At 37.3% G+C, this 17600-nt stretch overlaps 1 protein-coding gene across 1 annotated transcript in view; it reads left to right on the top strand.

Moving 5' to 3' along the window:
* The window catches only part of LOC127850662 (something about silencing protein 10-like), a 28886-nt gene extending 28306 nt beyond the window's left edge, over positions 1-580 (top strand). The window contains exon 15 of the mRNA XM_052383833.1: positions 309-580. Coding sequence (XP_052239793.1) covers positions 309-398 — 90 coding nt within the window. The 3' untranslated portion in view covers positions 399-580. The remainder of the gene's footprint in view (positions 1-308) is intronic.
* The last annotated feature ends 17020 nt before the right edge of the window (positions 581-17600 follow it).

Below are 17600 nucleotides of genomic sequence, written 5' to 3'. Positions count from 1 at the left end.
GTTTATTTAATGACTTGAGTATTCGTCAATAATATATCATTGTGACTCCTATGTATAAATATAATTGTATGCTTGTAAATTTCACATTAATGTAATTATAATCTAAATACATTTAAATAAGCCTGCTTATAAACAATGCAAAAGAAAAACAACGCAGCCTACCTCTAAAGGGGAAACAGTTTACCCAAATCAGGGTTTCTTGTGACTATTGGTAGCAGGAATTGTAGATGACATGAAAAATTAATTAAAGTTTTAAATATTAATCTATAAATGCATGTATTGATCTCTAATTGTGCTGTGGTATTCAGTTCAGAGCACCAAGAACTGAGATGCAGAAGTACGGGGGAGAAGCATCTGGTATCCGAGCAGCAGTCAAACGAGGAATAAAACTGAAATAGTAACATGATTGGAAATGTGGAAAACAGAAAAGTTATTCATTGAAAAACAATTGATATTGTGTTCATAAGGAGCCAAACTAAAATAATGAACAGTTTACAGTTTGTTTATCAAACAAAGTGTTGGTTATGTACTGAGGTATAATTAGCGCACATTTATGTTTGAAATAAAAATGTCTTACAAAGGGTGTATATATTTATATGATCGTTAACTACAGCATTTTCAAAATTGTTATTCACGCCTCGTGTAGTTCTTACCCCACATGAGGCAGTTTAGAATTCGTTGAAGATTCCACTGGAATGCATTTTCTGATTAAATGTTAAATAAGGATTGGAACTAAATGTGGCTTCTAGTTTCAAAAAAAATACAATGAGCTTGTTGTGCCTATGATTTAAAAATACTAACACCTGTAAACAAGTCTTTTTTTTATTTAAAAATTCAGCATAACATAAAAAAAATACTTTTGAACCTTTCTGCAACCCTATAACAATGAGTATGAGTTTATGATTAATTTTTTAAATATTTATTACCTACATATACTCAGGGACATATACACTGCAACTCCAATATATCACGGTCCGTTATATCGCGTTGTCCAATATATCGCGAATCGGCTATGGCTCCCAAAAATCTGACGAGCATAATCCTTAAATAAAATGTTTTTATCTGAGAATTTGATGCATTAAAATCCGTTTCAAGCAAGTATTTTTCCCTTTTTTTCACCAACTTAAATCCAACAGTCATAATCCAGTTTTGACCAGATTGTTTGCTTACATTGTACATCACATTAACACCTGTGTACTGCGATAAACAAAAGACCCATTTGTCAAACATGACAGGTCATTTCGGGTGTTACAATTCTCTATTGAATTTGCTTTGAACTGCCGAAACGCACCAGTGCACACATGAAGGTGTACACAATCATAACAGTAAATGTCACAAGTCAATACTGACCTATCTCAACAATCTGTGTGCGTTAGATACAGTATACAATATAGATCAGTTAGTCACAATGCTCTACTATTAAACCCCATGCTGTGCATGCTTTTCATGAGAAATGAATGACGTCATTTTGTACATGGGTCTAATTTGTGCATGCTTTCTTGAACAATAAAACTCGGACATGTTTTTCGGATTAAAAATTTAATTATACGCATATGAAAATACTCACATGGAATAATGTTTTGTGTTATACCAATTAATGACATATGGATATAACACAAACTTGAATAAGGTTGGTAAATAGCGTGTTTTGAGATTGCATAATGATGCTAATGTATACATATACATGCATACATAAACTGACAATTTATATCGCGCGCCGGATATATCACGGTCGCGATCTTTGGACCCCTTCAACCGCGATATATTGGAGTTGCAGTGTACAAACTGTTTGTATAGGTCCCTGATATACTACACGAGTATAAAATTACTAAATCCCTTTGCAAAAAGTAAATATGATCGAGTGAATCATCAATTTAGGCTTACTTAAAAATACTTAAAGTGCTGCTACAAAATAATTAATCTGAGACTCGAAGTAATGTTAACATATACCGAGACAATTTAGTTAACTTGAGTTAAAGTTCTCTTTCACTGAATGATTTTCTTAGTAGAATACTGGCTTCTGTATTGCGTTAGAATGTTCATGCTGGTTAAAGAGGGTATATACAATTTTGTCAAATATTTATGAATTTATATAAAATGTGTAAAAAATTATTATATATATATATATCAATATAAATTAAAATAAAAGTTAAGAAGAACATGTGTCGAAAAATGCGAAATAAGCCAGATATTTAATTCTGAAATTGAAAACGGCTGTACAGCCGAATTCGCCAGCATGTATACCATACATGTACGATGTGAATCTAAACTTAGTTTAACAGTTTATTTGAATTCCCGCAACGATATCTATTCATACGACACACGAACACTAACTCCGATCCTAATACAAAGACGAATGCTTCGGTTATTGTAGGAAAATATGTACGTCACAATCGGCTCGGGGCGCTAATTTGTCTGTGCTGCATTTTATGAAATTCGGCTTTAATGTATAATTTTTCTTTCCCATTTTATGTTATTGTAACATATTTTATCAATATATTACTATTAAACACATCTAAAAAATCGTATATACCAGCTTTAAGGTGGAAGCAGAAATCTTTATTTCTGCATTCATTCCATGGAACTTTAAAGACATCAGTTGTATTTTTAACATAATTAAAACTGGACATAGCAAATATTCCTAAATACATATCGTAACATTTTGGCCAAGGTAAATAGCTTACTTAACCTGTTCCATTTGAACATTTACCTCGGTCCTCAATCACAAAATATATGGTGAATAACTGGAAACCCAAAACCAGACTCTAACCTTTGTGGAATTAGGGACTACATGGACTAGTGATTCCAACGAAGATTAAATCCGTATCATACGGAGAGTGAAGTTTCATGTACGCTGCTCCAAAACTCTGGAACTCACTTCCATCAAACATTCGAGGTTCTTCAACACTGAATTCATTCAAAAAGGCACTGAAAACTCACCTCTTCCTCCAATCTTATACAATATAAGCAGTGGTTTATTCAATTCATTATATAAAATCTCAATCATCATGAACTTGAATTAACCCTTTTAAAGGAAGCATAATTATTTTTTGTTGTTTTACGTAGTACTTATTGTTTAAGTTTTGGATTTTATTGTTTCATTAATTGTCTTATAGCTATACACATAGGGTAGTTTTATAGTGTCTTGTTGATCTTTCTAATCTATGGTTACTGTGCATGTGTTTACGTAGTACTTAAAGTATAATACAGTAGTTTTATAGTATAATTGAGTAGTTTTGATCGATTTCTTTTGAAACAGTGTTGCAGAATTTATTCGTATCTGCGATACGTCAAATGTTCTTATGTAAAGCGCCTTTGAACGTGCACTCTTGCATGAAAAGGGCGCTATATAAATCCGGTATAATAATAATAATAATGGACCAGATAAGCGGACCATTCGGCCCAGATAAGCGGCACAGAATAGCGTACCATACGGACCAGATTAGCGGCTCAGATTAGGTTACCATACAGACCAGATTAACGGCACAGATTAGCTTACCATACGGACCAGATTAACGGCACAGATAAGCTTACCATACGGACCAGATTAACGGCACATATTAGCGTACCATACGGACCAGATTAGCGGCACAGATTAGGTTACCATACGGATTAGATTAACGGCACATATTAGCTTACCATACGGACCAGATTAGCGGCACAGATTAGCGGACCATACGGACCAGAAAAGCGGCACAGATTAGACGGACCAGATTAGCGGCACAGATTAGCGTACCATACGGACCAGATTAGCGGCACAGATTAGCGTACCATACGGACCAAATTAGCGGCAAAGATTAGCGGCATAGATTAGCGGACCATACGGACCATGTCTGAATAAATATCCGTTTCGCTTTCCACTTTTTATACGCCCGTTTTTTAAAACGGGACGTATTATAGTTTCACCCACGGTGGGCGGCGGTTGGGCGGCGTCCACAGCTGTGTCCGCTCTCTAATTCAAATGGTTTTCATCCGATCTTCACAGAAGTTGTGTCTACACAATATCTAGGTCAAGTTCAAATATGGGTCATGTCGGGTCAAAAACTAGGTCACAAGGTTACTTAGTGCATTTCAAGCATTTAGCATGGTGTCGCTCTCTAATTGAAGTAGGTTTCATCTGATCTTCACCTAATTTGGTCAGAAGTTGTGTCTAGATGATATGTGGGTCAAGTTCGATAAGGGTCATGCCGGGTCAAAAACGAAGTCACTAGGTCACATAGTGCATTTCAATCATTTACCATGGTGTCCGCTCTCTAATTGAAGTAGTTTTCATCCGATCTTTAATTTAGTCAGATGTTACATGTATATGATATCTAGGTCAAGTTCAAATATGGGTCATGTGGGGTCAATAACTAGGTTTCGAGGTCACTTAGTGCATTTCAAGCATTGAGCATGGTGTCCAAAACCTTCGAACGGGCGTATCTTGTGACAGTTTGGCACTCTTGTTTCAATAATGTATTAATAAATTAAATAAAATATTTAAGCTGCTGTAATAACATTAATGACAACATACTTGTTTAAATTTGAACATGTGCGGACCATATTTTATTGTAATTTTTATTTATTTTATTATTATGATGATGATGATTGGTCCAATAACGTTTTTTGTTCCTCCAAGTGCACAAAACACGCTCAGGTCGACTCACGTCAAACATTGACATTCCGTGGTCTGTCGCCACAGAGTCCGTAGCATCACCATTCTCTGCCTCTTCGTTTAACAACAGATGCATCTGGGTTCGTTCAGTGACCATTGGGCCATTAATGTGTAAGCGTAATGTCGTTCCAGATTAACTTGTACAGTCCGCACAGGCTAACCTGGGACGACACTTTCTGTTTACACTAAATTTTTGCTACAAAAGACTTTCTTTACACAGAAAACACCATACACGCGGAAAGTTTCGTCCCTGATTATCTTGTTTGGACTTCACGGGCTTATTTGGGGCTACATTTTTTGCACATGCATAAATCGGAATAGTCCCAGTCTTTCGTGTATACAGTTGCTTGCATTGATCCTCATTGATGGTGCAACATGCGCAATTTTTCCCTTCAATACCTTTTTATGCCCCCGGTAGGGTGCCATATAGCAGTTAAACTGTCCGTCAGTCAGTCAGTATATCAGTACGTCCGTCTGTCTGTCCGAACACTTTAATGGTCATAACTTTTTCAATATTTAACATAGCAACTTGATATTTGGCATGCATGTGCATCTCCTGGAGCTGCACATTTTAAGCGGTGAAAGGTCAAGGTCAACTGTCTTATATATGGCGTCTGTCCGAAAACTTTAACATTGGCCGTAACTTTTTCACTATTGATGATAGCAACATGATATTTGCATGCATGTGTATCTCCTGGAGCTGAACATTTTGAGTGGTGAAATGTGAAGGTCAAGGTCATCCTTCAAGGTCAAATGTCTAATATATGGCGTCCGTCCGTCTGAAAACTTTAACATTGGCCATAACTTTTTCACTATTGATGATAGCAACATGATATTTGGCATGCATGTGTATCTCCTGGAGCTGAACATTTTGAGTGGTGAAATGTGAAGGTCAAGGTCATCCTTCAAGGTCAAATGTCTAATATATGGCGGCTGTCTGTCCGTCCGAAAACTTTACAATTGGCCATAACTTTTTCACTATTGATGATAGCAACTCAATATTTGGCAGGCATGTGTATCTCCTAGAGCTGAACATTTTGAGTGGTGAAAGGTGAAAGTCAATGTCATCCTTCAAGGTCAAATATCAAATATTCCGTCTGTCCGAAAACTTGAACATTCGCCATAACATTTTAAATATTGAAGATAGCAATTTAATATTTGTCATGCGTGTGTATCTCCTGGAGCTGAACATTTTGAGTGGCGAAAGGTGAAAATCAAGGTCATTCTTCAAGGTCAAATGTCAAATATTCCGTCCGAAAACTTTAGCATTGGCCATAACTTTTTAAATATTGAAGATAGCAACTTGATATATGGCATGCTCGTGTATCTCATGCAGCTGCACAATATGAGTGGTGAATGGTCAAGGACATCCTTCAAGGTCAAAGGTCAAATTTTGCAATATTGAAGATAGCAACTAGATATTTAAAATGCATGCGAATCTCATGGAGCTGCACATTTTTGAGTGGTGAAAGGTCATCCTTCAAGGTCCAAGGTTGAATAGATGGCTTCAAAGCGGCGCAAAGGGGGCATTGTGTTTCCGACAAACACATCTCTTGTTTTAATTAAGTGTTTCAAGTCATTGATTCCGATGCTGTTAAAATTATCACTCATATATTGTTCTGCAAGGAACATCCGCAAAGTCTGATTATAGGTTATTATGCCCCCCTTCGAAGAAGAGGGGGTATATTGCTTTGCTCATGTCGGTCGGTAGGTCGGTCCGTCCACCAGGTGGTTGTCAGACGATAACTCAAGAACGCTTGGGCCTAGGATCATGAAACTTCATAGGTACATTGATCATGACTTGCAGATGACCCCTACTTATTTTGAGGTCACTAGGTCAAAGGTCAAGGTCACGGTGACCCGAAATAGTAAAATGGTTTCCGGATGATAACTCAAGAACACATACGCCTAGGATCATGAAACTTCATGGGTAGATTGATCATGACTCGCAGATGACCCCTATTGATTTTGAGGTCACTAGGTCAAAGGTCAAGGTCACGGTGACCTGAAATAGTAAAATGGTTTCCGGATGATAACTAAAGAACGCATACAACAAGGATCATGAAACTTCATGGGTAGATTGATCATGACTTGCAGATGATCCCTATTGATTTTGAGGTCACTAGGTCAAAGGTCAAGTCACGGTGACACGAAATAGAAAAATAATTTTCGGATGATAATTCAAGAAGGCATATGCCTAGGATCATGAAACTTTATAGGTAGATTGATCATGACTCGCAGATGACCCCTATTGATTTTGAGGTCACAAGGTCAGAGGTCAAGGTCACGGTGACCCGAAATAGTAAAATGATTTTCGGATGATAACTCAAGATCGCTTTTGCCTAGGATCATGACACTTCATAGGTACATTGATCGTGACTTGCAGATGACCCTTATTGATTTTCAGGTCACTAGGTCAAAGGTTAAGGTCACATCGACAAAAGTCGTATTCACACAATGGCTGCCAGTACAACGGACAGCCCATATGGGGGGCATGCATGTTTTACAAACAGCCCTTGGTTATATTTACCGCATATCAAAATTTATTCAAGACAGAACACAATTTCAAGCCGAAAGGAAACTACGTTATACCCGCCAATGACATGAGAGAATAACTCAGTACGTTTCATATATATTCATGTATTTTCCCGTAAATTAAAAACATGTCTTATATAGCAATGTAGTCCGAATTTAATACTTAAGCCTCGTTTTGAAAAATAAACTATGCTTTATACATGTGCGTAAATTGTCATCACAGAGTAGCCTATGCAGTCCGCACAATTTCTATTTCCGCTTTTATGGCAGTAACGTTTAAAGAAAGTCTCCGGCGGAAAGTGTCGTCCCATATAAGCATGTGCGGACTGCATAGTCGAATCTCGAATGACACTTCACCTACGTGCATTAAGCCCAGCTTTCCCAAAACGAGGCTCACTTCGTTGATTGATGGCAAAAATCATCAGTATGAGAACTTTCTATGACAGAGTATGCTACCCGGGACCCCCTTGTCTCAATTCCAAGCTACACATTTACAGTCGAAAGTTGGTGATCCCATTCATTATATTTCCTATTTTATGGTAGGCTTTAACCAAAGTGCTCAATAGGCAAATGGGTTAATAAGGACTACCAAAACTAGGTTTGTGTCGTGTTTTAACCCATTTATGCCTAGTGGACTCTCCCATCCTTCTAAATTGGATCAATTTATTTCCAAAATTAGGGATGTCTAGTATATTTATTTCTATAAATATTTCTTACAAAAATTCCTTTAAGCAAACAGCGCAGACCCTGATGAGACGCCGCATCATGTGGCGTCTCATCTGGGTCTACGCTGTTTGCCAAGGCTTTTTTTCTAGAGGCTAGGCATACATGGATTAAATGTTGGCCTTCTGTCGGGTTGAGGCACCGAAACGAAAACACGCGAAAACGAGAAATAAGAGTACCTATGCGACACATGATTCAACTGTCGTAATTGTTGGTGTTGTTGTTTATGGGACATGCAAATTAGAATAAACGAAAAAAAAAACATAAGGAAAGGACGCAAAATACCGAATTTCTCGTTTCGGCGAGCTTCCTCGTTCTGGCGTGTTGGCGCATTAACATTTCGGGCCTCGTTTTGGGGAAAAACTGGCCAAAAGCCCATAAACCCCAAAAATCAACGAATATTTCGTGCACTATTTCGAACACGTGTGCATGTACCAAGTTAGTACGGAATACCGTTAGAGCCATCGTGGTAACACATTAAAATCCAGAGGGCGACAATGCCGACAACGCGATAGTGCGATGGCGACAATGCGATAGTACCATGGCGAAAATACGATAGCGACAGTGCGATAGTACGGTGGCGACAATGCGATAGTGCGCTAATACGATGACGACAGTGCGACAATACGATGTCGACAGTGCGATAGTACGATGGCGACAATGCGATAGTGCGATAGTACGATGGAGATAATGCGATAATACGACGACGACAGTGCGACAATACGATGGCGATAGTGCGATAGTACGATGGCGACAATTTGGTAATACGATGACGACAGTACGATAACGTGATAGTACGATGGCGACAATCCGATGATACGATGGCGACAGTACGATATGACTATCGCATTGTCGCCATCTTACTATCGCGTTGTCGCATTGTCACCATCGTACTATCGCATTTTCGCCATCGTACTATCGCTTTGTCGCATTTTCGCCATCGTTCTATCGCATTGTCGGCATCGTACTATCGCATTGTCGCCATCGTGCTATCGCATTGTCGCCCTTTGGATTTTAATGTGTAACCACGATGGCATAAACAGTATTCCGTAAGTAAGTGTTCGTGTGAAAAGATATCGTTGCGGGAAATTAAAATGGAATATATTGTGCCACAAAAAAATTAAAAGGAGCATTTTGTATCTCATTTAATCTATATTACCATAGCACATTTAGCGTTGAAACTTTGGCTATTTCTGTGGGAATGACTGATTTTTTATAGTTTAACTTTATGTCACGGAAGAGTTTGCGAAATATTCGCTGATTTTGAGTATTTATGTCACTTAAATGCAAGTGCGTAAGTGTTTTTTTGTTACAAGAATTTTCTTCTAAATGAAAATCCAGTAAAGGTTGAAAGTGTCGTCCCTGATTAGCCAGTGCGGACTGCACAGGCTAGTGTCGCCCCTGATTAGCTAGTGCGGACTGCACAGGCTAGTGTCGCCCCTGATTAGCTAGTGCGGACTGCACAGGCTAGTGTCGCCCCTGATTAGCTAGTGCGGACTGCACAGGCTAGTGTCGCCCCTGATTAGCTAGTGCGGACTTCACAGGCTAGTGTCGCCCCTGATTAGCCTGTGCGGACTGCACAGGCTAATATGGGATGAGACTTTACGCACATGCATTAAGTCCAGTTTTTTCCAAAACGAGGCTCTATTTATTGGTACCAGAACGAGATATGTATGTATCTTGTTGTGGCTGTAGTTTAGTGTTATGTTTCGTTATGTTCTTTTATCCATGATGTATTGCTATGCTTCATGAAGTTGTGTTACTTATTATGCCCCCCTTCGAAGAAGAGGGGGTATATTGCTTTGATCATGTCGGTCGGTCTGTCGGTCGGTCTGTCGGTCGGTCTGTCGGTCCGTCCACCAGGTGGTTGTCAGATGATAACTCAAGAACGCTTGGGCCTAGGATCATAAAACTTCATAGGTAAATTGATCATGACTCGCAGATGACCCCTATTGATTTTGAGGTCACTAGGTCAAAGGTCAAAGTCACAGGGGAAGGTCACAGTTGCTGGAAACAGGCATTTTAAAGATTTAGCATGGTTCAAACAAGGGAAACAACTACCGTTTATGCATGTTCTTTTTGTTACAGCATTTGCCTCCCTTGTAATATATTTAAATTTTACCAAATGTAAGGCTAACTGCATTTTTGTAATGCATTGTATCAATAACCACCACCACCACCACCACCACCACCACCACCACGGAAACAACTACCGTTTATGCATGTTCTTTTTGTTACAGCATTTGCCTCCCTTGTAATATATTTAAATTTTACCAAATGTAAGGCTAACTGCATTTTTGTAATGCATTGTATCAATAACCACCACCACCACCACCACCACCACCACCACCACCACCACCACCACCACCACCACCACGGAAACAACTACCGTTTATGCATGTTCTTTTTGTTACAACATTTGCCTCCCTTGAAATATATTTAAATTTTACCAAATGTAGGCTTGCTGCATTTTTGTAATGCATTGTATCAATAACTACCACCACCACCACCACCACCACCGTTGTTCACAGTGACAAAAAACGTATTCACACAATGGCTGCTACTACAACTTATAGCCCATATAGGGGGGCATGCATGTTTTACAAACAGCCCTTGTTGCAGTGTTATGTTTCATGAAAATTTGATAATTATTCCATTGTGTTATGTTTCACGAAGTTCTGTTAATAATTCAATAGTATTATGTTTCATGAAAGTTATGTTTCATGAAGTCATGTTAATTATTCCACAGTGTTAATTTAAATGAAGTGCTGTTAATTATTCCAGCGTGTTATGTTACATGACGACGTGCTGTTAATTATTCAAAAGTGTTATGCTTCATTTAGTCATGTTAATTATTCCATAATGTTATGTTCCATGAAGTTCTGTTAATTATTACATAGTGTTATGTTTCGTGAAGTTCTGTTAATTATTCCATAGTGTTATGTTCCATGACGTTCTGTTAACCATTCCATAGTGTTATGTTTCGTGAAGTTCTGTTAATTATTCCATAGTGTTATGTTTCATGAAGTTCTGTTAATTGACGTTCTGTTAACCATTCCACAGTGTTATGTTTCGTGAAATTCTGTTAATTATTACATAGTATTATGTTCAATGGCGTTCTTTTAACCATTCCATAGTGTTATGTTTCGTGAAGTTCTGTAAATTATTCCGTAGTATTATGTTTCATGATGTTCTGTTAATAATGGTCTAGTTTTAAGTATCAAAATGCTCGTCTAATCATTGTAAATTGTTAATTATCTTTGAGATCATCAAACATGACAATGTTAATTACCAATACTTTCTGCGTATGATAGTGTAGTCTTAGGTATCATGTTTTTGTTTTTTGTTTTGTATTTTTATGACTACGGTACATGATTTATATTGTTATGGAATAATTGAAGGTATAATAATATGTTCCGAAGCACCTTAATTGATTGCCACCTTCATGCTACAAATGACGTGGCCTTTGTGTTCTCTTCTATATTACAAACATGTCAACTTAACATCTATTTTGCAATAAGTAGACATCGTAACGTGCACCTGCCTATTAAGCTTGTTTTGTCTAACGTCCCGATGTTAACGTTAGCACGTCAACGCTACGAGAAATTTTAAGACGGCCCGCGGATAAGACAGGCGTAATTAATAAACTGTCAACGTTATAGAAATAAACTCTTGCTATATTTTGACAAGTTGTGTTGTTGCTACAATGGAAAATTGGTCGCGGTGATTATTTAAAATGCACTGTTGCAGAGTTAATTACAGTTTGACTTTCGTTGTAACATGGGGTAAGTTCGTTTATTTTTTTCATACATGACCTAAGTTACGTAGAGCGATAACATTGCTAGTAACTAGTGTGTTAAGTGTGTGTGGTTTTATATTATACATTAATAATATCTTTACCTTTCACGGAATTTATTTATTGTGTTTAAAAAGTAGACAAAACCTAGCGATTATATTTATTTAGGCCTATTACTGTTTGATTTTATACTATTCATATGTCTTTTTTCATTGATACCATAAAAGTAGTGAGCGTCTTGTCACAAACTTAGCGTTGTTTCTGATCTCTATACTCGCACATTCCATTTTGTACACTTCTCAAGAACAAGGACGCCTCAACGCCATTTCATTCACTGGAGCCTTCTTTCTGGGAAAACTGGGTTTAATGCATGTACGTAATGTCATCCCAGATTAGCCTGTGCGGAACTGCATGGGCTAATCTGGTACGACACTTAACGCACATTAATGCTCCTGTGTGGTTGTCATCAAATCAGAGTATGAACAAACATTGCAATTTTTTGCTATGAAGAAAATATAAACTAACAGAAATGTAGTATGCATCGTGTTCTATTTTTACAAAAAAAATCAAATATGCCGCGAAATGCGAATGCGCAGGCTGGTCTGTAGCTACGTTGGCGGCCTATGTCATACTGCCCATTTTCGTATGACCCGGCTCAAATGTATCTGCTGTTTTGAATGACCAGTATTTGTAGTCGCAACTGTAGTTGCTGCTTTTCTGATATTCAGGTGATACTTTCAATGTTGGCGGTTACTTTACTTGATCGTGCCGTTGAAATTTCATCATCAATAAAAGCATATTTAGCAGAAGAAGTGTTCTGTATGACTGAAAGGTACCACATGGTCTGTGTAAATATTTAAAAGTAAATGTCAGTCAAGATTAAGTCGAATATAAACACGGAAGCTGTTGTGACTGTTTTATTCATAAAAACGCGATGTTACGTTAATGAACGTTCTCGTCAAATTTTACCATAATAAGCGTTCGATTTAAACGCCATATCAGGAAGCGTTTCAAACACATATCACATCTTGTTCCGGTCACTGGGTGTGAACGCTTGTCACGTGACGTAAACTGTCCTTACGTCAACTGGGTGGTCGTCCATTAACGTAATGACCCGGTCGATAAATAACGTTCACGTTACGTCGACGTTGCCTTTCTGTAACGGATAGGGACGGGACAGCAATGAATGAAGGAAAACTTCAAAACTCGAATTTGAAGGGCGGGAAATTGCCCGAGGGGACGTTTAACATCCGAACACGCAGACGACGAGTTTAAATTGCAGTTGCCACGTGGTGATAACTATAAAACCTAACGTCATTCGCTTATTGGTCTTATTCATTTAAAACTTCGCCCGAACGGTGAGGCAATGACGCTAAATTTTGCATATAACGAAATTTTCCGAATCCTTCTATCAACGATAAGATATGCAACTTAAATATATGGCCGGGTCGGTTTTTCAGGTGTATCTTTGATTACATACTCAAAGATTAGCTGTTATCAGCCGCTGGACATTGTATGGACATTGTGGACATTGGGTAACCAAACGGACGAGCGCGGGTTGATTGACCGCATAGACACGTAGTGACTGGGCCACACTAGCTGGACTAATAGAAGGTATTAGTTTTACGTTAATAGACTAGTTATAGATATAGCATATTGATAACCTCGCAATGCAAAATTTGTATTTGTATTATTATTATTATTATTATTGTTATTATTATCAGCAGCATTGTTGGTGTTGTTTTTGTAGTAGTGGTGTAGTATTAGTAGTACAATTTTTTATAAATAGCTGGTTGCATTTACAGACGTAGTAGTACAAGTAGGAATGGTAGTGGTTGTCGGAATATTTAAGCTGTTTGTTATGTTACTATTTAGTAAATATCTTATTAATTAAGATTTTAACGATCAATACATTAGCGTATTAAACTTATATTAGATAGGTACATCTTAAAAAACGTGAACTGCTTAGCACCGGATTTTATTATGTATTACCGAATTTAAGTCACTACAGAAATTGTAATAACGTGCACTCTCAGATTGTTACAATTTGAGTTCGGGAAAACTGGGCTTAATTTATGTGCGGAAATTGTCATCCCAAATTAGCCTGTGCTGTCCGCAAAGTTTTATTTTAGAAGACGCTTGCAAACTGGATTTTCGCTAAGAAGCGGCTTCCTTTAAATGATTAACGCACATGCCTTAAGTCAAGTTTTCCCAGGGTGAAGCTCATAAGTCGGAATATAATCTTTAAGAACAACAACGTACATTTGTCTTCGCAAAAGGAATCATTTGTAAGAAAAAGATTGCTGTTAAAGTGGTTTTACTTAATGAGTTCGTTATTTACCAAATAATTGCAAATAAAAGAGGTACATCGATCATGAAAATTTTCTACGACGTTTATATGGTGTGACTATACATGTAGAGTGCAAATGTCACGCAAACATGTTTAATAAGCTACTTTTCCTTATGGCCAAGAAATCAAGACTGTACTAATACTGAGTACCTTGTAAACATTACTCATAAAGTTAGTCGGGCCGCGCGTTTATGGTTTATGGTATGGTCAAACCGATGCCTAAGGGTCATTGTCATTCATCAAAATGTTTACGACCTTGTCGAAAAAGTCACAGTGGTCACTTAGCCCGCAGACATGTCCGGTCAAATCTCGCGAAGTCTCCCAGTTGCCTAGCAGCGCGAGATAACGCGTAGTTTGGACGATAAGATTGTTGCGGTGTCCAGTTTTGTAACATTGCTCCAGTATCAAAAGCCCCTATTAATTCTATGTAAATATCAGTGATACGAAACATCCATGTATCTTCACTGGCTTGCATTCATTCCAAGATAAATATTCATGAATTTACTCAAACTAGTATACACAGGTTACACTCTACTAAGCTTTACAAACACGTTTCGAAATTTGTCAACATTAAACACGTTTTATTCCAAGTTCTGGTGACTTTTTCCCCGAGAAATTCGTAACTTTTAATTACGTTTTTTCTGTCGAGTTCGAAGTTGTTTTGGAAAATGGAAAGAATATAACAATACTTTTGACAAAAATATGTGTACAATCTAGTCATTCTCTTGCATGGATTTGTTTTCAAAAATATTTTGAATCGATTATAGACTGTATCATAATCCTTTAAACACGCCAATGTTTTAGTTAGTCAACATAGGATATGTCATAAAGTTAATGCATCGATATTATGACTGATGAGTTTGTTTTTCAGAGTAGTATGCACTTTAACCCATTTATGCCTAGTGGACTCTCCCATCCTTCTGAATTGGATCAATTTATTTCCGAAATTAGGGATGTCTAGTATATTTATTTCTATATTTAGAATATTACTTACTGAAATTCCTTTAAGCAAACAGCGCAGATCCAGATGAGACGCCGCATCATGCGGCGTCTCATCTGGGTCTACGCTGTTTGCAATGTCCTTTTTTCAGGACGCTAGGCATGAATGGGTTAAAAATAACAAAGAAACACTATCAACTATAAAGTTTAATATACATGTAAGATGGTTTCTAAGAAGTTTTTTTTAACATTTAAAAATACAAAATTGTCACTGTTTCTGACACACATAATTGGACGATATATTTTAGCATGTAAATATTTTTGGTGTACAATTTAATGTATAGTATGCCCCAGCTATTGAAAACAACAATAGTAGCCGTCGGTCATGTTTCCAAACATCATGCACAAGTAGAAATAATTTTGTTTTGGCTCACATGTGAAGTTTTGTTTGGAATAAAAGTGAAATGCAACTTATTTGAATACATTTTAATTACGTACATATATGAGCGCTTGTATATGCATCAGCTTTGAAATTTTGTTATTTCAATCATTTCAGTTTCTGTGTGTTTAGAAATACAAACTTAATCGACAAATGATCGATTTTTTTTATCTACGTTCACGTTATCATTAAACACTTTTACACGAATACAAGAACAATTTTGGGTAAATCACTTATTAATTTCTATCGCGTTATGTCCACAACATGCATTTATATCACACGAGTACCTATTTTACTAATTTTTGTTGTTTACCAATGACAATTCGTTAGAAATTCATATACTTTACAACTTTAAAATGAGTAACTGATTGATGAAAATGCGATTTTTTTTGCCGTGACGCTAAAACAACTTTGGTTAATATCAATTTATTAAAAAAGAGATGTTTCCGAAATGGTAACTTCAGAATTTTTACAGAATAACACATTTTTTTTATGGAAAAATAAGATTTCCGGCTATTTAATTTTCCCTGTTCTATATTTTTATTGTGATATTATTAGGGCTGTTATTATCATATTATGATTATAAAAAAGCCATGCAAATACATGCATCCACTTATATGGTCAATTTCAGATACTTTTTGCAAAGTATTTTTTGTCACTATGTTTTATAAGATGTAGTTCTTTCGCGTATAGTGAAACAGTTAATTAAAAAAAGTTGACTTTTCGGCGATATTAGTGGATGCAAACAACTTTTTGAAATTCAGTTCACGCAGTACGATCGTTTGAATTACATGGACTTAAACATACGTGATGCAAACTTTCACCCGTACTTTTGCTACAGGCGTATTTATGGTAGGGAAATTTATCAGACAAACAGCGCGCTTTGTTTGACCACCTACACCCTTATCTCAGGTTAGATTGCAGGTCTTCATTCAACGCTAGCCATGAAGGTCCGAGCTACATTACATGATAAAATCAATAATTGTACCTGATTATCTTTAATGAAAATCTGTCGCTCGGTAAAATGATATCAAGTTGTCGATAGTGACGATAAACAAGAGGTGGGCATGATTTCGAATGTGTCTGACACGTGCAGCGCTGGTCCAGAGTTTAGTAACGCTCGATATCCGAGTTGAGAGGTAATAATGTAAGGCCCAAACAAGTTATGCTCATTTAAAACGCGTTTAATCAAGGTCGAGTCCATGTGATATTGTTATGCGAATTTAGCATTTTAAAAATTAATCGTTGAGTACGTGATCTGGCTGAAAATGTATTTTCCAATACAATAAAATCGTATGTTATTGCATTCATAGCATAGTTTTATAACTTGAAGCTCGCTCTGTGAAAACGGGGTTTAATGGATGTGCGTTATATCGTCCAGGGGGCCGTTTCATCAAAGATCGTACGACAATCTTAATTTAAGACCAAATTTTGGAGACTGAAAATACAAAAGTTGTTCATCAATATGCATTCAATATATAAACTTTATGTGAGAAAACAATTAAATGAATAGATATACGGAAAAATAATAGTATTATTACTTGGTGTTGAGTTAAAATGCTTCATTAAAATATGTATCGTATTCCAATTGTGTCGTACGATCGTTGATGAAACGGACCCCAGAATAGCTCGTGGAGTTCGCACAGGCTAGTCGAGGACGGCACTTACCGTTTTTATGGTATTTTGCGTTTGAATGAATTATCTTCTTAGAGAGAATCCAGTTTAGATGGATAGTATCGTTTCGATTAGCCTGTGCGGACTGCACAGGTTAATCTGAGAAGACACTTTACGCACATGCCTTTAACCCGATTTTCTCAACTCGAGGATCATACAGCTTGACGTTACACTAACGGTGGCCATACATTGTGGTGTACACCAAGGTTTCATCCTGTATAGCCCCGAGGTGGGGTGGCGAGGTTTGAATCACTCGGCCCTCTATCGCAAAGCCAACTTCCCGTCGCTTGTAACAACATCACTCACAAGAACGGAGAATTAATGCTACAGTAAACTCGTTATTGCGTATGCCATCGCCATAAGGTGTATGTTACTCACACCTCAAGATATGTATGTTTAATCATGAAACAAATACTAAAAACAACAACGATTAAGCCATTTATGCCTAGCGTCTAGAAAAAAGGCATTGGGAAACAGCGTAGACCCAGGG

The sequence above is a fragment of the Dreissena polymorpha genome, chromosome 11 (assembly GCF_020536995.1).
Source record: "Dreissena polymorpha isolate Duluth1 chromosome 11, UMN_Dpol_1.0, whole genome shotgun sequence".
NCBI lineage: Eukaryota > Metazoa > Mollusca > Bivalvia > Myida > Dreissenidae > Dreissena > Dreissena polymorpha.
Note: the sequence above shows the minus strand (reverse complement) of the source record. Positions and strands in the feature narration are given on the sequence as shown.